Consider the following 21,994-nt stretch of genomic DNA (forward strand, 5'->3'; position numbering starts at 1 on the left):
TTTTATTTATCCAACGCACAGGAACACTGGTTATTTCAACAACCAGTGGACAGCAGTGGGAAGCAAACTGGGTTTTACTCTTAATCAACCTAACCTGAGGAAATATGAGTGGATGATGTAAAAAGGATTTCTGTCGATTCTCAAAAGTACAACAAGTTCTGTGCTCGGAATAATCTTTCAATATACACAATCACATCCCAGGGACATGTGCACTGTTCACAGATTCATATTGAAGTACTGGTGGGTATTGAAGTTTAAAGCCAGACATCACTGTTATGTGCAGCTTCCACTCTGAAGTTTTCTCTTTCAGTTCCACTCCTCCTCCTGTGAGAAGAACCGACTGAGACTCACAGCCTCAACTGTCACAATCAGCTCCAGCGAGTTGAAGACTGAAGCTGAACTGTGGATCAGTTAAAAGACTCAGAAGTTATTAAAAACCAGAGTTTATCTCCAATACTCAGCAGGAAACTGTTAAAATATGAAGAGTTTGTTGGATTAGTTGCAGCAGCAGCTTCTCTGTTAACACACGTCGGCTCGAGCGTCTCCTTCCTACCTGTCCTTGAAGAAGCGTCGGAAGCCGAAGGCCACCAGCTTCAGAGTGGCCTCGATCACGAAGGTGGAGGTGAAGAAGTAGTTGCAGTACTTCAGCGTGGTCTCCAGAGACTGAGGCAGGAAACCAAGGGTCAAAGAGGGACAGAGGGAAAGAGAAGCAGAGACAGCAGCTGTGACACTCAGTTAACAGACAGTTCATTTCCTCTGTCTCTATTATCTCCAATCTCAACAGGAAGGAACTAATGACTTGGCAGAAACACTTCTCTGTCTGAAGTAACTGGATTTGTTAAAGAGTTACAGGAACAGGGGATCTTTGTTACGCCTGCTGTTGCTACCTGCTCGCCCCCTTAGTGGGAACACGAGCAGCTCAAGTTTAAAACTATGGCTTGGCTTGGCTGTTTTTTAGCTGCTGATTCAGAGCAGCAGGTTGGCAGCCGGCCCTCGGGGGGGTGGGGGGGGGGTGCCCACTTTAAAAAAAAAAAAAATCCAGATGGTGCATCAACCACCTACTCAGACGCCCTGGAACAAGTCTGCCCCTGTCTCACTCTGACGCCCACGATGCCTCCATCTGCAACCAGAGGGGGGCGCTCACCTGCGGCTGGCTGTAGTGCTCCAGGGACATGGTGATGACGTTGATGCAGATGATGAAGGTGATGACCAGGTCCAGGTAGTGGCTGGTGCACAGGGTGTGGATCGCCAGGCGGGTGCGGCCGTAAGAGGCGTAGTACGGCAGCTTCTGGGCCTCTGCGGAAGGAAAGGAGGGAAGAAGAGAACAAGGTTAAGTTGGGATCAATGAGAAGGGAGGAGGGATTGATGGAAGAGGGGGGTTGAGATGGGGAGGGGAGAAGAGAGTAAGAGGAAGTGAATGAGGGAATAATGTAGAAAAATGAAGGCATCATTTATTTACTGATTTTATTTTTGCCCAAAGGGGAGAAAACCAGGGGGCAGAGCAAAGAATGAAGAGAGTCAAAGATGTGTAACTTAAAATATGAAATAATAAGTCTCCCGTTCTGTTTTCTGAACATTTACAAGAGAAGATATTATTTCTCAAGGTTTTATTAATATTATTTCTATACAGCACACGTTCTGTTCGCTCCTCCACTTTCTCTCTTGATTCATTAGTTCCCTCTGGTCCTCCACTCTGTTCCAGAAGGACTCCTATCCTTCATCATCTAGTCCCTCGAGGTTCAGGTGTCCCATCTGTCCTCCTCTCTTCCATCTATCATCATGTCCCTTCACTCCTTCCATCTGTCCTCCTTCTCACCTGCTCTCTAGCTCCCAACTTTACATTTCCTCTTTCCTCACACCCCTCAATCTTTCTTCCTAATCTTCTTCTTTTCAGTTTGTATTTCATCCCCCTCTACTAATCTTTACTTTCCCCACCCCCTCTCTCTTACTTCTCCTCTTCTTCTCCATGCGGCGCTGGCGTTTCTCCTCGCGCCGCTTGGCCTCCTCCACCTCCTGGTTCTGCCGACACTTGTGGAAGTTCTCCACCACCACGCCCACAAACATGTTGAGGACGAAGAAGCTGACGATCAGGAGGAAGGAGATGAAGTAGAGCAGCATCCAGGGATTGCTGTTGGTCAGCGGCTGGATGTGAGAAGAAGAGGATGGGAGGAAGGAGGAGAAGAAACAGAGGATTTATCACAATACGCTGTTAAAGTACAAAATGATCAAGAATCTTTTTTAATGTATCGGGACAATCTGAAAGATGCTTTGTGGAAATCAGTTTCTGGATTGAAATAAAGATAATCTACATGTCAAATTTACACATCGACCTCTAAATGGAGTCCAAATGTCCCAGAGCTGCCCTGAGAGGGAGAGGGAGGAGACACTGTGAGGGAGAGACGGGGAGGACTGGGTGAGTGGGTGGATATTGGAGGGAGTCATTACCAGACAAAAAAAATCAAGCTCCGATGCAATAAAGCCGGAGATGAGAGTGAGATTTTCAATTTGGAAGCGTGTGGAGCGTTGAAAGCAACGAGTTGGATTAGTCATTCAGATCCAAGTTGGACCGCGGCGAGGTTTCTCCCGGGGGGGGGGGGGGGGGGGGGGGGGACTGAATCATCCCGAATAATGCCCTCCGCTTAATAGATTCTTTAATAGATTTTCAAATAAAACCGATCCTAAAGGGAATCAGTTCACTCTGCAGCAGCTTCCGTGCACTCATCTGCATCGTGTCATCGGACTTTGACGTCACACGTGTGAGTGTTTTGTGAGGGAAAGTTTACTGGAGTTCTCATCTTCTCTGAACCACGGTACATTGAGTACTAGTACTGTAGAGCCACTGTTAGGATTAGATTGGGAATAATGTTTATTTTACAATGTAGAAAACAAATTGGTGGCTCTTACGCACACAGACTGTAGATACAGAAGAACAGCGATCAGGGGGCGGAGCCAAGGCGGCAACGTAGCGCTGATACAAGCCCTCGGCCAATCGCGAGTCAGTCTCGGCTGTCAATCATGACATTTCCTCTTGTTTTCATGGAATCAAACGTCTATTTAAAATCAAACTTACAAGAAATAATAAACACTTTGACATGCATCACAATAAATGTATGATCTGCAGTCAGTGACTTGGATTCACTTTTCGGGAGCTGTCATGTGCTCCATCATTAGCTCCTCCATCCTCCATGTTAGTGTACGGGACATGGACAAAAGTTAAAAACTCAAAGTCCACGATAATAAATGTTTCAGAAGATGTTTTCTGTCATTTAAGGAGCTTCTTGTCACACTGATGTTTAGTCATGTGTGTGTGTGTGTGTATCCTGGATGTTCATCCACAGTCTACAGTGAGCACCCAGAGGCGGTTTGGACTGAGGCTGAGACACAAGGATCCAGGTCTGGTCAAGTTTTCCACTCAGGTATTCAAGGTGCAGTGTTTCTGTCCAGAGCCCTGAACTTCTCTCCTGATTCTGAGTGAGCTTTGACGGACTGATGCTGGAATATTATATTCTCAAACTTGTACTGCTGGGTCAATATTGCACAGGAAGAATGAATAAAATATGACAGCAGCAGTTTGAGTTGAGCAGAATACTGAGCCTGAAGGAAAAGCTCTAAAGTTTGGATTCATGATCCAAAACTTCAGCTGATATCAGAACCTTCAGCCGCCCACTACAGTTCAGCTACTACAAGTCTGCATCGCCTCTCTGTTCAGTTTTGAGGAGAGATGCAGATTTTGAAGGGGGTTCTGATGCTCCTTTGGTTCTGTTGGACACATGGAGCCTCCATGTGGACCTCATCCCACTGGGAGGACGTGATGGGGCCGAGCAGATCGAGGGATCTCATTTCCTTTCTGGCCTGAGGATGGGTTGGATTCCTCAGAAGCAGCGGGACAATGCAGTCGGAGGAACAGGCCTGTGGGCGACTCTGCACCGGGTGGGTGGCAGGAAACGGATGGATCTACAGTTTTCTATGTGTCAGCGTGGGGCTGTGCTGTGTGTGTGTGTGTGTGTGTCCACAGTGTGAGTCCGCTGTTACCTGCTGGTCAATTCCCACCGCGTCCAGGCCGTGGTACATGATGTTAACCCATCCGTCTTTAGAGGCCAGGACAAACAGGGACATGAGAGCCTGGAGAAGGGAGGGAGACAGACACACAGAGACAAGTAAGACTGTTTTTAAACCCAAGTTGGATGAGTTTCAGATTTATAGCTCGGCCACGAGGTGGTTTGTTTTTCAACAGGATTACACAATAACTACAGAATTGATTTCCACAAATTGGTGGAAGGAACGGACAGTAGTCAGGGAAGAGCTCATCAAATTTTGGTTCATCCCCTTTTCTCAACATTGAACATTAAGACGTTATTTTGACCTTTTCACCAATTTTTATGGAAAAACATTGGCCGTGTTTAAGGGAATGAAATCTTTATGAATATGTATCAAACATTTTTAATTTTAATTTATTCTCACATACACTGAAAATGTTGTAGTTCAGCAATCGTCTATTGTATCAGTCGGTTTCTTCTGTGTTTGTCAATTCATTTATTTCAGAGGGAATTTGAATCGTCCAGCAATTCAGGTCTGTGTCTAATTGTTCCAAACAAACCACTTAACTTAACCTAAGTGTACTTTACTATCTGCTGCTCAGTAACTTAAAATAACCAAGGTCATGTTTTCACCTCTGTCCGTTCCTCTTAATCCTAATGAATACAATCTGGTAGGTTGAGGGGTCTGACATCTTTAAGGGTTTGAAATTTGGTGCTGTTTCTAGTTTCTCTTGCATGACACAGCATAGGAAAACCTACATTCTATAGAGTGTGCAAATCCTTCTCAGTGTTGATGAGCCTGTGCACGGTTGTTTGTGCAGACTTTCCAGAATCAGCACGTTCATAACAATCTGTGTGTCAGTGACGTCTCCTTTCTCTTTCTTGTACCTGTCCGAGGTTGTCGAAGTTGTATTTGTGGTGGACCCATCGATAGTTGGCAGCCAGGCAGTCGGACTTGTTGGTGATGTTCTTGACGTCGAAGCCCACACAGTAGAAGAACTTCCCTTTGAAGAGCTTGGAAAGGAAAACACACAGCGAGAGGGAAGTGAGAGGCAGAAGCACACAGAGATAGAATCTGAGGAGGAAACTTCTCAATGCGTTTTGAAGTAATTTCATAATTAGCTTCAGTAACAAGTGTGTGAGTGAAACCTGAGTAAATATGTTTTTTTAAATTATCAATCACGTTGACCACATCAAACACAGGAGTGAGTGAAATAATTCATGACAGAGCACGCAGAGAAAATAACAACGTGAGAGGATGTGAGGGAAAACAGACGCTAACGAATATGTGCTGCTGCGCTGACTACATAGAAATATGAAAAACCAATCAGCTCTATGTGAACAGGCCTGTAAATAAGGTGACAGATATAAAATAGCGGACATATTGGTGGTTTAATGAGCCATTAATGACAATGAAGTGAAGGACATCCAGGAAATTATTTCACTTTGGTTAACATTGATTGAATACAATTTGATGCAGACTCATTAAAAATCTGGATAGAGTGAATTTATATGGAATTGAACCTTGGCAGATATGACTGCCATTTTATTTTCTTATTTCTTTAGTAATCAATAGAGCTGGAAAACTTTTGAAATATTTGCACTCTGTGTGTCCGTGTATTTCTGCTTTTAAATGTTTCATATTCATATTCACTTTGGACTTTCCAGTTTGATATTTTGAGATAAATAAACGCTCTTTAACTGGATATGTATTGCTGGCATTTAATGGATGTGTCTGATCTCAGTACATGTAAATTCAATATGTTGATAAAGGAGGTTTATGCTCCACAGGTGTTTCAGGTCGACCTGCATCTGAGGCCCATGAATTCAAAAATGAACATATTGTCCCGTGAAGGATCGATAAGGTTGCAAGAAGATTTTGCTTGAACGCAGCTCGTTCTTTGTTTTGGTAGAAAACACAACCTAGTGTTAGGTCACATTAGATCTCCAACAGGCCTGATTAAAGTTTTTGCACAGAGAAGTCATGAATTGTTAAAGGCTTGTGAGATCCCACGATTAATAAGAAAGAAAATGAAGAATGGCACACAAATCTATATCTGATGATGATTACCTGAACGCCGAGGATGCCGAAGATGATGAAGAAGGCGCAGCAGATGAGGACGATGTTGCCGATGGGTTTGAGGGACGTGATGAGGGTCTCGACGACCAGCTTCAGGCCCGGAGCCCGGCTGATCACCCTGAAGGACAAACACCAGGATTATAAAACACTCAAGATTCGGAACAAACTCCCACTGCATATTAATAAATCCAACCTCTGTCGACACATTTAAAAAACAGCTATTATTTTAGGGATCATTATTCTACGCCTAAAGTGGGAGGGGCTTGTCCAGCCAACCTGAGAGGACGCAGTGTCCTGAGCAGCCTGAGGACGCGCAGCACGCCGAGGATCTTAGCGCCGCCCGCCATGGACACCACGATGTCAATCAGAGAGACGAAGACCAGGAAACCGTCCAGAATGTTCCAGCTGCTCCTGAGATAGGCCGACTCCCCCAGGTACAGACCCATGGACACCACCTGAGGACGGGAGAGAGAGAGAGACGCTGGTGACTTTGATATTCAGATTTCTGCAGCTCCTCACGCAGGGATTTCAGGGGAAGAGAGGAGATTTTAAACATGAAAGTCCGGAAATCTGGGAGGAGAGGGAGGAGGAGGAGGAGGAGGAGAGTGTGATGAAGGTAGAGAGGTGTTAAACCCAAACCCTGTTATACAAGGAGATGAAAGTACCGAGGGAGGAGAAGAAAGACAAGCAACAGCTCCTTTATCCCAATGTTAGAAAGGGAACCTTTAAAAGAAGAAGGAACAGACAAGGAGAGAGATAAAGGAGGTGAAGGGAGGAGGTGGAAGTGAAAGGCGATTAGAGTCTACGTTCAAAATATGACTCATGGATTCAGGAGCGATGGATTCTCAGCAAAATCAAAGTGGTCTGGGTTTGTTTGTGGAGTAAAACCCACTCTTGAGTTTTGCTGACTGCAGATTTAATCACAACAATTCAAGGAAAAGCTTTACTGTCTAAATTCCATTCAGAATTTTAATCTGCTGACACGGCACCGAGCCCCAAATCCTCTCAAATCAGACTCTTCTCATTTTAAAGAGGTGAATGTCTGCACTGGTTTATTTCAAGATGAAGAAGAGCTCTGGGAAAATGATATTCAGCAGATGTTTGCGTTGCGACATCATTTGACAACTGCTCGACAATTTCCACGGCAATAACAAGGAAAGGCCCTGAAGTCCCTGAATGTGATTGATTTGTCCTTTTCCCTCAATTTCCACACAAAATAATTATCGTGCATGACAGAGTTATGAATTATGGAGGCCCAGAGGTACCAGTTGATAATATAAAACAAAAATATCGAGAGGATGTAAGATGATGGTAAAGGTACAAGACATTTTCTGAATCTTTATGTGCTGCCAGTGAAAAATGATTTGTAAAGTGTTGAAGGAGATTCTGCTCAAATCGCTGCAGCTCCTCTTTTCAGCCTCTGACGCAAACACTTGGTTTTTTAGCTCCTGGTAAAGTAACACTTTCCAAAAATCCTCTAACACATTAGAGGGAAAGCAACACTGATCATATGTCTCCTTTAAAACATTTAAATAAAAAACTCTCTCCTGTGATATCAACACGTCTACGTCACTGATCCATGTGCTTTGTTTTCCCCAAACAACACCACCATCATTTCTCTTTTTTACAGAACATCACACTTTCCTTCAGCCGCGTCAGATCCACAACGTTTCCACCATCTGTGCCGAACATTCTGCAGCGAGTGGAGTTGACGGATGTTGACATGTTGAAATTTTAATGAGAAGTTTTTCCGCTCTCCACTGGAAACCGTCGGCTGCAGCTGTCGAATGTTAAACAGGCGACTTTCCAAGAATCAGCCTGTGAATTATTTTATACTCGGTGGATTTCCAGTTTTCTTTTACTCAACTGAAAAGACAGGAGTCGGTAACCTGCGATTATATATTGGCGATAAAATAATTTTTCCCTCGTGACGCCATTCTAAGTTAGAAACGCTCGTATCAACTCTGCTGGAAAACCTCGACAACGGATTCCACCTGTGAACAAACAGCATGACTATAACTGAAAGTGAGCGGGGGGGGGGGGCAGAGGCGGGAAAGCGGTATAACAGATACAATCGGTGGGAGAAGAAAAGCACAAACACAATATGAAGAGAAGGAATGAAAAAGGGGGGGGGGTGAGATAGAGATGAAGTGGGAGAAAGGCAAGGACAGAGGGATGAAGAGAGAGAGAGAGGAAGGGAGATCTCTCCACATTGTCGCCGCTGTAACTCAAAGTGAGCGGTGGGGGGGGGGGCAGCGAGTGCTAACTCTGAAAGAGGCAACGTCGGCCCCCCGAGCGTCGGGGGGAGAAGAAAAGCTTTTCCTTGAATTGTTGTATATGATATGAAGAGAAGGAATGAAAAAGGGGGGGATGAGATAGAGATGAAGTGGGAGAAAGGCGAGGACAGAGGGATGAAGCGAGAGAGAGAGAGGAGGGGGAGAGCGAGGAAATCTCCTCCACATTGTTTTGACAGGTAAACGTGGACAGAAACTTTCAGAGTAAGAATCCTCCGTCCCGTCATACCGTCTTCTTCCAGCAGATAAAGTCCTCTGTGGTGTTTTGACAGGCTCCAATAATAACACATCTGTTGGTTATTAACGGCCCCCGGCTCCACGAGGCCCCTGAGGGACCGTCTGAGTGCCGCGAGGCCTCCATTACGCAGATCAAATACCACCATGATAAAACATGATGCATGGGAAATCTATGGTGGGTCGATGCCAGTGCTGCCATCAAAGCCAGCAGCCGCCCTTTTGGCTGACAGGGCGAGTGTCACATTAAATTCAGATTTAAATTAAACTCTAACACCATCGGAAAAATTTCACTGAGCAGAAAATGTGGCAATGCAGAGCTGTTTTCTGTAATCTGATGATTGAGACATAAAAAATGACCATAAATTAATCTGTAGATGAAGTTTAAAATGTGAGTAATGCTTTAGTTTCTTTCTTTTCAATTAAAAATATATATTTCTAGTGAAGTTTCTAGAACATTCGATTTTTCAAAGCAGTATTTGTGAGTTATATAAAAACGATATTTATAATATAATCAAATCAAAAACTTGACTCTGGGCCAGGGGTCATCCGTCATTAGCTCCTAAACGAAATCCAAAAGCTGACGTTCCATCACGATGCATTCATCCATCATCAGCTTTCACTTTAATTAATTAACGTTCGCATATTTAAAAAACTTTATTCAGAGGATATTTACGCTAAGGTCACATTTCCTTCAGCAAACATAAACGCTGTGAAGAGAATAAAACCAAAACACGCTTCAGGAACTCCAGTGGAAATTTAATGTCTTGCTCAAAGAGAAAAAAAAATAGGAGCAATTCAGTTTTTTCCTGTAAGAATGTCTCAGTCTATCTTCCAAAGGAGATAGACTTTATATATTGAATATTGAAGCATCTCTTGTCCAAATCGCCAAGCTGTGAGATAAGATGAAAGATTCTCGACTCACAGACGGACTTTCTGGAATTGTTAGGTGCAAGATGGCAGCTCTGTATTTTGGGACATTTTCCCGATGGTGCGAGTTGTCCATTCTAATTTAGAGTCCAGTGGTTTGTATACCTGTGAATGTGTTTGTGTGTTGTGTGTGTGCGTGCGTTGTGTGTGAGACAAAAGGAGGGGGGGGGGGGGGGGGTGGAACACAGCTTGACACGCCGCTCCCTGTTTCTAATTAGAATCCCGTGCTCAAGGTCAGACTGGCTGTGAGCAGGTAACACTGTTTACTCTGATCAATACTGTGTGTGTGTGCGTGTGTGTGTGTTTCTGTCTTCAGGGACAAACTTGGCACCACAGACCAGTTAACTGGGGACACTTTGACCAACATGGGGACAAAAGACTTGTCCCCAAGTTGAGAAAAGGCAGATTTCTGTGTCAGTAGTTAAGTTGAGGAACAAATCGTCCAGGAATATAAATATGTACGTCTTCGTAATGTCCCCAGAAGTGACCTTTGAAAACCTGTGAGTGGACAGGACGTCTGTGTGATGGAGTGTTTCTCGGAGAGGAAACTCTGTTTAATTACTTGCGATTGTTTAATTAGTGCTCTTTGGAGAGAGATCCCACTGGACCAGCATGCACCAGCAGCAAACAAGAGGGGAGGGAGGGAGGGAGGGAGAGAGGAAGAGAGGAAGAGGATGAAGAGAGGGGGAATAAGAGTTAGAGGGAAAATAATGATAATAATGCTCTGTACAACGAGAATTTTGAACATAGTGAAGGTCGGGATATATTTAGTTTGTAGTCATGAGTACAGAATCACTTACCTTCCCTTTAATCTCCTGCTAAATAAAGGAAAATCATTATTCCCTGAGTAGCTCTGAGAGTCAGAGCTGCAGCCCATCGACTGATCTGAGATAAGAGCTTGAGTGGCAGCGGAGCGCTGGAGACCACAGTCGAGTGAGCGGCGTGGAGAGAGAGAGAGAGATAACAACGGAGCCGGAACAATTACGGTTCAAACAGGGCGAACGAGAGGAGACGGATACAGACTCGCTGTGAGATGACTCAGAGGAGAAGCACAGAGACGACAGAAGCCAATGAGATGTGACCGATTGAAAAGATGATTGAGGCAAAAGGACGCAAGTAAAGATGCTAATAGCCGGAGATGAAGATAGAGAAGAGAATGAATAACAAGGGAGGTTCAACCCGGGGCCAGATGCATATACAGGGCACACGTGAACTCTGCACCACCACAGAGCTGAGAGGATCTACATCTCACTGCAGTACACATGTCTTCCATTATCCTCTTTCATAAATAAATCACTACAGGACTTCTACCCAATGAGGAGGAGGCCTGGGGGGGGGGGGGGGTGGGGGGGGGCACGGCCTTTAATAATGGATGATGCCCTGTCTTCTTGTCGGCAGATAAGTGGATTAAAAAACAGTATGTGAGTGTGTGTGTGTGTGTGTGTGTGTCTCTGTGTGTTTGTGTGTGTTTATTGATGGGAGGTCTGGGAGTAGCTAAAGAGCGCTAGCCTTCTAATTAACTTCATTATCTATCCGGCCATCGCTAATGGGACATGTGCAACTGATTGAACCCAAGAGTTGTTGAGAAAAAGAAGGAAGAGACGGAAGGAGGTCGGAGGAGGTGCAGACACTAACGGATGGAGAGGAAGAGTAGGAGAGTGGAAGAACTAAGAATGGAGAGATAAAACAGAGAGAGAGAAGAGTAAACCAGATGGGATATGAAGAGAGGGAAGAAGTGGACATGGAGCAACAAGAGGAGATGGAGGTTATAAGAAATAGGAGGAAGAGTTCCAGTAGACGAGTGGAGAGGAGAGGGAGAGAGCAGATATCAGTGAGGAGGAGGAGGAGGAGGAGGAGGAGGAGGAGGAGATGAGCTATGTACGAGGAGGTCAGGTCGAGAGGGGAAAGAGGAAAAAGTACAAAGGTAATGCATAAGAGAGGAGAGAGACAAGGGCGTGATGAGAGAAAGTGAAGCAAGCGGAGGAGGGAAACAGGAGGAAGAGGAGGAAGAGGAGGAAGAGGAGGAAGAGGAGGAAGAGGGAAGAAGGTTTTTACCTTGACAGTCATCTCTGTGACAAAGATGGCGGTGAAGACGTAGTTGGAAACGGTGAGAAACAGTCGTTCCTGAAAGAGAAAAATCGATTCACAGTGGTAGAATTGAAGTATTTGTTGTATTTGTTTTGAAGTATTTCTCACAGTGCGTCCAAGGCTCGTTGATACTCTCAGATATTAGGACATTTTAAAGTTTATCAGTCAGAGATCTGAAGAATCAGGTACGTACGAGGCTGCCCTGCAGGATCCTCGGCCTCTCCAGAGCCACCGTGATGCAGTTGAGGAAGATGAAGGCCAGGACGATGTAGTCAAAGAGCTTATGGGCGATGATGGACTGACAGAGCGACCTGAACCTGAGAGACAGGCAGAGAGGTGGAGAAGGAAGAGTGAGGAGAGGCAGCAACAAGTAAACATCAATCAACACAAGACAACAACGCCTCTAATCAAACGACACAACAGAAAGTGAAGCTTCTGTTTCTGCAGGTTTCAACAAGTTACATTTCAGAATTTGTAAAATCAAAATGAATTGAATTTAAGATCGATGTTAAGTCCGACAGGTGAAAGGAAAAATCAGAGTCCGAGTAGAGAATCAAGATGGAAGCTGATTTCTATAGAGACAGTTTCCACAGTCTTTACCACAGACTGATCAGTTATCAGCTCCATGTCAGTTTTATCAGAGTGTATTAATATCTGAATCATTAAGAAAGAACTAAAATAACTACAGAGTTAAATGAACAGAATTGAAACCCACCTAATCATATAGTTTGTATATTTAAGACAAAAGGCTAAAAGTTCAAACTATTTAATAGTGGAAATCAGTTTTTAAATTGGTCATTACTTCAATAATTGTGTGTTTACAAGATAAAACACATTTTTCTTTTCATCATAATAGAAAGTGACTCTAAGGTGGAGCTTCTCTTGACGTACAGACATAAACAAACAGATCTGAGGTCTCACAAAGACACTCAGTCAAAGTGGATCCAACTCTAACGTGGTCAGAGAGCAGATCTGGAGCCAGTGAAAGCAGAAAGCAGCTCACATCCCCTCTGCTCCTCTCCTCTAAAGAGAAGAGAACCCACCTCCTGCAGCACCTGCTCTCTGACTGAGGAGATCAATGTGCTAATCCGACTCCATCTTTCCTCCGGACCCGGCAACTCTGTCCCTTTATCTAAGGATTCAAATCTGGCAGCTCTGTCAGCTGATATTGATCGACCCCCCCCCCCCCCCCCCCGCGGCCTCGCTGGCCCGACACACAACTTGTCTGCTTTTTTCTCCTTTTTGATTTGTTAGTCTGCGTTAATTCTGCTCAGGTGCGCTCCTGAGGGCGAACGCACACACACGTGCCTCCGTGCACTCGCACACACAAACTGCCGCTGAGGCATAAACAAGACAAAGATGCACATATGCTCACTGACTCCCACAAGCACGGGCAGTATTCAAAGTCATCCACAAACACATCTAACTGCAGATAAGGCCTAACGCTGGGGCCTTCGCCGCCAACACACACACACACACACACACACACAGGCTCGGTTTGACAGATGGCACCTGCCAGGATGCCAAGACACAGCCCTGGGGCCTGGCTTCACTTAAGTGGCTATCAGCGCGCAGGGAATCGGGCGCGTGAACCAGTGAGTGAGTTTTCTTTCATGTTGCTTTTCCACCAGCGATGGATTGACGGCTGGGGGAAAACATCGTGACACTGACAAACACATGAACACACAGACACACACACACACAAACACACACACACTCGGAGCCCAGAGTCAATGTCTCGGAGATGAAAAATGCTTTGAAGGAAATATAGAGCGACATCCCTGTAACGAGCCATTTGTGAAACCAGGAGCCAGCACTGGTTTGACTCTTCACTTCTATGCTCCTCCACATTATCAGGACATCATCTCTTCACACTTGGTTCCTCTGGGAAAAGGACTCATCTGTGATTGATTCTCCAAACATGATGAACTGATGATCCAGGAAAGTTTCATTTAATGTTTATCTTACATGGTTTAATAAAATACCCAAATCTGCATGAAGTCTGTCAACTTGCCAACACAGGTTGATAGGATTTATAAAAACAAAGTTCATCCCAAGTTGAAGATGTGAAGCACTCACTTGTTCTGGGGGGAGAACATGTAGACGGACCACTCCTCTCTGGTTTCACACCAGTCCGGCTTGTAGATCTCCATCATCTTCTGGACACGGAAACAAATACTCTGGAGGAGACGTGAGGGGAAAAGAGATGAGAGGAATGTAAGAGGTGTGTGTTGAAACAAATCAATAACTGATACTACAAGTAGCACATGGATCAGCAGCCAAAACGACAGTACTTATACTCAAAGTAAGAGTAAATGAATACAGGAGAAGTCAGTGGTGAGTTGCTCACATAGTCTATCTCCTCATCCAGGTCTGTTCTGTCTTTTCGAGCGTTGACCTGAGGGTAGACCTCAGTCCATCAGATGGGTGTGGAGACCCGGAGCCTTGCCGTTACAGTCTGCGGTGTTCTGTTCCGTAACCAGAGCCGGCTCCAGACCCTCCTGTGATGGAGCCCCCTGCCCCCGGACCCGCTCCTCCTCCCGGGCTCTGGGTGGTGGGGGGGCAGGCCTGGGGGCTGGCCTCCCGCCTGAAGCAGCTCAGGCAGCTCGAGGGACAGAGCCCGGCGATCCGTCTTTGCAGAAAAGTGTCTGGACAGGAACAGCGGGGGCGGGTGGTGCGGCAGTAGAGGATGGTGGGAGTGGGGCGGGTGGGAGAGAAGGGACTCCTGCTCGGCGGCACAGGTGTAGGAGTGGGGGGAGGCGTGGTGCTGTGCAGACGGAGGCTGCCTCCGACCAGAGGAGCTCCACCGAACCTGTAGCTCCTCCGACCGAGGCTGTTTGGAGCTCGATCTACAGAGGAGAATAAAAGTATAATTTAGAAGTATTAAATATTCATGAACCAAGGATCAATAAAGAGACAATCAACTGTATTTTTTAAATATTTAGCATTTAGTCATGAAGGTAATCACATCACAAAACAACAGCCGGGGGCTCGATGTTTTCATGTAGCTAATAAAAGGCTTAATGAAGGTATTAAGAATTCATTAAGGTGGGGGCTGCACTCTGCGGCTGATGGTAAATTGAATTCTCTACCTGCGGCTCCACGCAGACTGCGGAGTGAAAGGGCGCCCCCAGTTGTGGTAGTTGGGACTGCGGCCGTGGCGCTGCAAGAGTCACAAAAGCAGATCAGAGGAAATATTGTGGATCAGAGGCGGAGAGGATTTACCACAACGTACAAGTAGGGGTCACAGCAGGAAGAGTGGATTCATGTTGATATCTGTGGAACAAGAGTTTGATATGAACAGTTATCGAATCACACGTATGGGACATTATTGGATGAACAACTACATGTCATCCCTGTGGACTCACACTTCAAGTTCTTTTATCTCATCTCACTACATCCCAAAGAAATTCTTTACTTCTGAACGTTTCTCAAAGTGAGTAAAAGTGGGCGTAAGTGTCTCTGAACAAGTACGTGAGTGAATCATACTTTTTATAGCAGCTCCATTTGTCTGCAAGCTAATTAAAACAATCAGTCTGGTAGCCCTGGTGGTTTTAAACCTGTGTTCTACGTTTATAAATGAGTAAATGAGAAAATCAGCAAACACCCAGATTAAACCATCTGAGCCTTTTATTGGGGGGGGGGGGAATGCTTTTATTGGACATTTCATGGAATGTCGCGGTTGCCCCCATTCGGTTTTCATTGTAGCCCCCCGATACTGCCAGTGGAGACGATGTACTTGAACACAGGCTCAGTTTGAAACACACCTCAATCTGGACAATTTGACCTATTCCTAAGATGTGTGTTTTTTCAGGTGTGTCTTCACACAGACCTTCCAAAGTGCAGTTAAAGCCCCATCAACAGAATCAAATCTCCTCAATCGGTTTCAGTTTGTAGTTTTCCTCCAGATCTTAATGTGACTAGGGAAAGGTTGAAATGAAAGGAATCTGCTAAATGAGATTTCTTGTAGTTTGACCCGTTCCAGCAAACCCAGTTCAGTCTGATACAGCTGGAAGCCACAGTGGGACCAGTATGTAAATATAATGCATGTGTGGAGTTAGTGGAACAACAGCAGGAGGTAAAAGGCCGAACAGGTGAAACACACACTGGTCTTTTCACGATGAGGCTGCCGTGCCCTCAGTGGGGTTGTCACCACGTTTAACATGCAGACCCCTGAGTGGCAGTTCCACTTAATAAAGGAACCTAACCAGCTCTGTTTGTTTCCACGTGTCTGATCCCTTCAACACCACCGAGCTAATCATGTGTTTTACTCTGGGACACACACTTCACCACTCCACACCACGCCGTCCAATCAGTGCATCTATAGAGCCGTCTCTATAGAAACTGTGATGAAGTGCTGGATGTTAAATAACACGTCAGTCGACTGCAGATCATTCAAGAGGACAGAGTGTGTGTGTGTGTGTGTGTGTCTTGTGTGTGTGTGTGTGTGTGTGTGTCTTTTTCTGTCAAGACAATTTGTTCCTCAGTTAATGACACAGAGCAGCCGGAGAAACTAAAATCCTGTCCTTGTTAATATCCATGAAAAAAGTGTTAAATTTATGATCCAGACTTCAGGTCACACAATGTGCTGAACATGCTGCATGTAATTCTGGATACAATCTTTTATATTTGTTCCTCATATTTCTTATCTTTTCTTTGTTCATTTCCTTTTTCAAGCCAACACCCTCTGTTGGTTTTGTTTGTGTGTTCGTCAGGAGGACAACACAAAAACTACTCCACAGATTTTTTACTAAACTTGATCAAAGGACGGGACATAGGCCCATTAAACCTTATTTTTCTAAAATGTGTATCATTAGCTGTTTGGTTGAGTTGAAACCAAAGCACAATGAATTCTGGGATATGTTGGGCCTGAGAGGGATCCACCCATTGGATCCTTGGTTGCTCTGGGACTAAAGGACACGTTTGAAGGATCCTTTCAAATAATAAAGTCATATTTTGTCGTTGAGGGAGGTGGCTCTAGAATTTGGAAACAGCTTATGTGTAAAGCTCTGGATCAAGTGGATATAAATGTGGTTTCCTAAGGAGACTGTTCAACACTAGAATCCATCAACTTCTCGTTTCCAATTTTCTCTGGATCAACATTCTTTCATCATAATCTATTCACTGTCTGACCTCTTCTGGAGAGACACATGGACAAATAACCCCGGTGAAGCAGAGTGCCCATTACACAGATGAATGAATCTGTGATTGTGCAGCAGCAGCAGCGACAGACACACACAACTGAATCTGATGTCATTATCATCCAGAGAAATAAACAAAACCGCCCAGCGAAACAAATGGAGCTGATCAGAGGTCAGAGATGATAAAACAGAGACGCCGATGTTTCAAATGCAGGAAAAACATTCTTCACAAAGCAACCGGGGATGCTTTTATTTGAAGGATGTTTGGTGAAGTCTTCACCTCCTTCTGCGTCAGAGCGTGAGCGTCTCTAAACTCCAGCTCCTCATCCCTCTGTGTGTCATTTACTCCTCTTCATCGTCCTGTCTATGCCTCACCTCCTCCTCCGTCTCTCTCCTCCACTGCCCCCCCACCCCCCCCCCCCCCCCCCCCACACTCTCTACCCCTCCCTGTCATTTCTTTTTTCTGCTGCTCTAGCGTTCGCTGCAGATAAACAGAGGATAGGAACAGTCAATTAATAGAAGTTTTGCCATGGCAACCCAGTAGAAGTGTCTCAGCTCCTCTCTCTTCTTCTTCGAGGTTTCGGTTCATTAGGCTCAACACAACGCTGGGTTGTGTGCACGTACTGTGTTTGTGTGTTTCCTGGGTGCACGTGTGCATGTTCACTATATAGTGTGCAGGCGGCAGGGTGCAGCAGCGATCACATCAGAACGAGGAGAACCGCAACAAAACACTCTACTGCAGCCGTTTTGACAAAATAACTTTGTGTAGTGTTGTGTATCGGTTCCAATAGTGTGATACGATCTGACTTTCGGCTGTGGGTGAGGGGGTAGAGTGGTCGTCCTCCAACCTGAAGGTCGGCAGTTCAATCCCCAGTCGGACCCATCTGCATGCTGAAGTGTCCTTGGGCACGATGCTGAACCCTGAATGCACCCCCCCCCCCCCATAGAATATCAAAGTGCTGCTAATAGATGCACTGTATGGATGTGTGTGTGTGTGAATGGGTGAATGTAAAACTGTACTGTAAAGAGCTTTGAGTCATCAAGACTAGAAATGCGCTGTATGAATCTAAAACCATTTACCATTTCTCTCTTTTCCACATTTCTTTGCCGCCACCTTCTAGCATGAGAAGCGACACAATGACCAAACTTGGTGAATTAACGGGTGAAGCTGTTAAGTGTTGGGGCGGATCTGGTTCAGGTGGGTGGAGCCAGGACATTTTAACTTCCTTCATCATTGTGTCCCCAGGGAATAACTCTTAAAACTTAATGAAATGGAACTGATATCTATAAGTGTGTGTGTGCAATTAAGTGCCGCTTGATTTAGTCTAAGTGCACAGTCCGTGTGTGGATGAGTACCAGAGAGAGGGAGCGTCTCTCCAGGCTGCTCTTGCCCAGGCTCATCACGCTGCTCTTCCTGGACTCGATGGCGAAGCTCCGCCTCTCGGAGGAGTAGGACCCTCGCGGTCCCGAGAGGGCGCCCAGCTCCAGGTGGCCATTGGGCGTCAGGGTGCAGATCCTCGGGTCTGGAGGGGGGGGGGGGGTCGGACAGAAGGAGATCAGTTTTTCACTCAAAACACATATCCTGAAATACTTTTACACAGTTGGACATGATGTTGCCAAATCAGCTCATTCCTGAAGTTTTTATAAATTCAGTCTGCTTCTATTTCCCCCTCAGATCTCACACATTTTCCAGAATTACATTTGATCTGCAGGAAGCAGAAGGAGCCATCACAGGAAAAGCACATTTTAAAATTGAGAAGGACAGAGAAGTGCCAAGCTCATGAAAGTATTTTGGATGTTTTTTTTTTATATATTTAGAATACTGAAATGTTCGAAAGCTGAAAACTCAAGACGTTAGTTAAGTCCAATGTATTTTGCCTAATGGGTGTTACAGATTTATAATGTTCACAAGAGAATCAGATCGCTATGACCTTAGGAAAACCTGTCGCTGGTTCAGAGGCAGAAAAAGGTGCAGAGCCTCTTTAAAACTCCACAACAGCTCAAGTTGAACACTTGTTTTCTGTCCATCTATAGAGAAAACAGAGCCGGGTGAGAGATCACATGTCCTCTGCATCAGAAACCCACTCCCTCTGTCTGGAAGTGAGTCCTCCCGTCTCTGAACTCGTGTTTAATCTTCTCTGCACTCGGCTGTTTGCTGGGTTTGTTGACGGAGGCTGAATATCTGGAACAGGTTCATTGTGAGCTCTGGATAAAGATAGATCTCATTCATATTTGAAGACCGCTGGCTGTTCTCCAGCTTTCTGCAAGTTGGTAAGCCTCTGGCACGGAGACGAGTGTCTTACTTTAGTTTTTTTTTTGTGGTTTGAGCAAATTCAGCATTCTTTATTTTGGAATAAGCCTCGCAGGGACACAAAGACTTAAATGTGAGATGCGAGCAGATTGTCGGGCATCTTGTTCTGTTCTGACTTAAATGAGGAAATCTGTGGTTTGGATTGTGGAGTTAGTGCTGAGTCAAACTCAAAGTCAACACAGAAACCCAAGGATCATTTAAAGTAAGAAAAAACAAACAATTGAAAAAGGCAAACTGTACTTTTTCTTGAACAAATGTTCACTTTGGGAAATCGTGATTTGAATTTACATTTGCTTATGTGCTTGTGTTTGTGACACTTTAAATGAACAGACACGTATTTTATGCTGAAATTTAGATTATTAAAGATAGGGAAAAATATTGTCTGTACTTGGTTTATTGGTAATAAAACTTCACAAACACTTCAATTTACAGTCAATCGCCAGGGGAGGATGTTCAGCTTGAATTTCTGAAACTGAAACCGTTAATAACAAACCTTATTACATTAATCACAATGAACGTCATTCAAACAAACTTCATAGCTCACAATAACCATAAAGTGAAGAAATACGATTTTTTGAAGATCTGTTGTCACCTCTGTTGTTGTTGTTGTTTGTTTTTCAGCAGGTTACGCAAAAACAACTTCACGTATTTCCATGAAACTTTGTGGATGAATGCTAAATAGGTAAAAAATGATGTTTTTCTATGATATTTCTATGATTTAAATTTGACCTTTGTGTTGACATTTCATATGAACCTAGTAAATTGTCAACTGAGTGGGATAAAAGCTTCGGAAAGGAAACTCGTGGTCTCACCAGACAACTTGATGGAGTCGTGTCTCTCGCTCTCGTCGAAGTTGGAGGACGAGCGGTCGTCGTCCGAGTAAGATCGATTGGCGTCACCCTGGAGAAGAGGAGGAGAGAAACAAAGAGAGGATGAGAGAGGGAGAAAAGGTGGAATCGTTTTTTCACGAGGCTCGTTCTACTCGTGTGACTCGAGACACCGGTTCAAGTCCCTGCTCCCTCCCACCCACGACCAACTGCTGATGAGGTCTGTTCGTGGCACAGAGCTGTGTCCTGTCTTAAATGATTCCATCAGTGGAACCTCAATCTCTTCTCCAGTGACCCCACAGATCTGGTTAGGACCGATGGGGTTTCCCCCCCCCGTCAGTTGTCACGATGTTTGATTTGATTCAATAATCCCTCGTGTGTTGCAGACAGAGGATGAGCGGAGGATGGAGAGACAGAGACGGATGGAGAGACAGAGACGGAGGGAGAGACAGAGGGATGTGCTTTGTTTGTTTGTTTTCAAAGAAGATCAATCAAAAGATGATTTGTGTCCGTGTTTCTCCTCCAGGACGAACATCACAGAGACACACGGAGAAGATGATCATGTTTGATCGGCGTGTGAAAACCCGATTGGGTTATTCAACCACTCGACAGCTTTCCAATGAGAAGTCTGACAGTTGACGGCCATGTTTTCCACTGGGACCGACGACTTCCTGTTGTTTTTAAAGCATCATGATTATCCTCAAACTGCCTCTGATAAATAACCTTAAATCATAAGTGTGGCCTATGGAGTAGTTATTATTTCTTCAGGACAACACGGACATGACCCTTTTATTATTGGGCTACTTTTATTAAGTTATGCTCCTCAGAAATAAAAGTTATCTCAGAATTTAATAATAGAAAATTTGAGGGAATTGTCCCCAATTATTTTTTTGTTTCATTTATTTGTTTTCATTCCTATTCAGTATAAATATGATTTTGAATAATGTAACCAAGAGGTGTAATATTATCAGACATTTTCTCAGGTTACATAGAGTTTAATGGCTTCTGGTTCACTGGATGAGAACATGAGTGATGTACTGAATTACACGAGATCGCCCCGTTATCAACTCAGCAGTGAACGATGAGTCGCCGGCTTCAAGAAGCTGAGGAGTCTAGACGAGCATCTGGTGGTTTCGGTCCATTAGGATCAGTTCCTCGGCTCATATCAATCTGCTCCGCTCTGACATTATGGAAAAATCAGCAGGACTCAACAGCCCAGACGGATTAAAGCTGCAAAGGTCCCTGCCAAAGGTGAAGATCTGCACTTTTCACAGACAGATGGATGTCAGCTGTCCACGGAAAAACACGTCAAGTGCAGAGTGATGGGATGGAAGGAGAGGATATGGATAACTCAGATATAGAAAAAAGAGAAATTCAAGGGGGGGAAAGTGATTTCCCTTCAAATCTGACAGCTTAAAATCTCCATCAGCCATCAGACCGAAGTTAAAATGTGGACATCGTGGAAATATGATTATTTCCTGCCGGCAAAACGTGTTCCCTTACCTCTGCTTGAAAACCCTCAACCAAGATGGCCACCAGCAGGTTGAAGAGGACGTAGTTTCCGAAGGTCATGAGGGCCACGAAGTAAAGAGCTGCCAGCGGCGAGGTCGCTGCCATGCCGTTGTACAGAACCACGTTCCAGTCCTCCTGGGTCAGGATCTGATAGGAGAAGGAAACACAAGAATGTCACCTCCGTGTATTTAATTTGTGTAGTAGAACTGCTGAGGTTGTGTGTTCCTGTATTTCTCTGCAGTGAAGTGTTGATTACCTGGAACACAGTGACAATGGCCCAGAGGAGGGAGTCAAAGTTTTTCCTGTCTGGAACAGTATCACCCGTCTCTGTCTTCAGACTGAACTTACAGCCGAAGATGTGCATCCCCAGGATACTGCAACACAACCACAGCCATTAGGTGCTTATACCAGAAACACAGAAACAGCAAACTATGTTCTTACTGGACTAATAATTTAATATATGTCTTGGCTGTCTCTGATTTTATAAATGCCTTCTTCTTATATACATGTCTGTGTGTTAGCGGTTGTTTCTGCACTTTC

General features: G+C 44.8%; 1 protein-coding gene across 1 annotated transcript in view; it reads right to left on the minus strand.

Annotated features, from left to right (window-relative positions):
* Positions 1–21,994, minus strand: part of LOC128436679 (voltage-dependent T-type calcium channel subunit alpha-1I-like) — a 117,310-nt gene that overhangs the window by 22,811 nt on the left and 72,505 nt on the right. The window contains 21 exon segments of the mRNA XM_053418483.1: positions 554–663; positions 1,145–1,296; positions 1,950–2,142; positions 4,033–4,122; positions 4,926–5,051; positions 6,109–6,235; positions 6,394–6,572; positions 11,631–11,699; positions 11,857–11,980; positions 13,743–13,843; positions 14,014–14,079; positions 14,081–14,122; positions 14,124–14,186; positions 14,188–14,420; positions 14,423–14,501; positions 14,503–14,512; positions 14,756–14,826; positions 18,161–18,327; positions 19,928–20,015; positions 21,446–21,601; positions 21,711–21,828. Coding sequence (XP_053274458.1) covers positions 554–663; positions 1,145–1,296; positions 1,950–2,142; positions 4,033–4,122; positions 4,926–5,051; positions 6,109–6,235; positions 6,394–6,572; positions 11,631–11,699; positions 11,857–11,980; positions 13,743–13,843; positions 14,014–14,079; positions 14,081–14,122; positions 14,124–14,186; positions 14,188–14,420; positions 14,423–14,501; positions 14,503–14,512; positions 14,756–14,826; positions 18,161–18,327; positions 19,928–20,015; positions 21,446–21,601; positions 21,711–21,828 — 2,364 coding nt within the window.

Source organism: Pleuronectes platessa, chromosome 3, assembly GCF_947347685.1.
Source record: "Pleuronectes platessa chromosome 3, fPlePla1.1, whole genome shotgun sequence".
NCBI classification, from domain to species: domain Eukaryota; kingdom Metazoa; phylum Chordata; class Actinopteri; order Pleuronectiformes; family Pleuronectidae; genus Pleuronectes; species Pleuronectes platessa.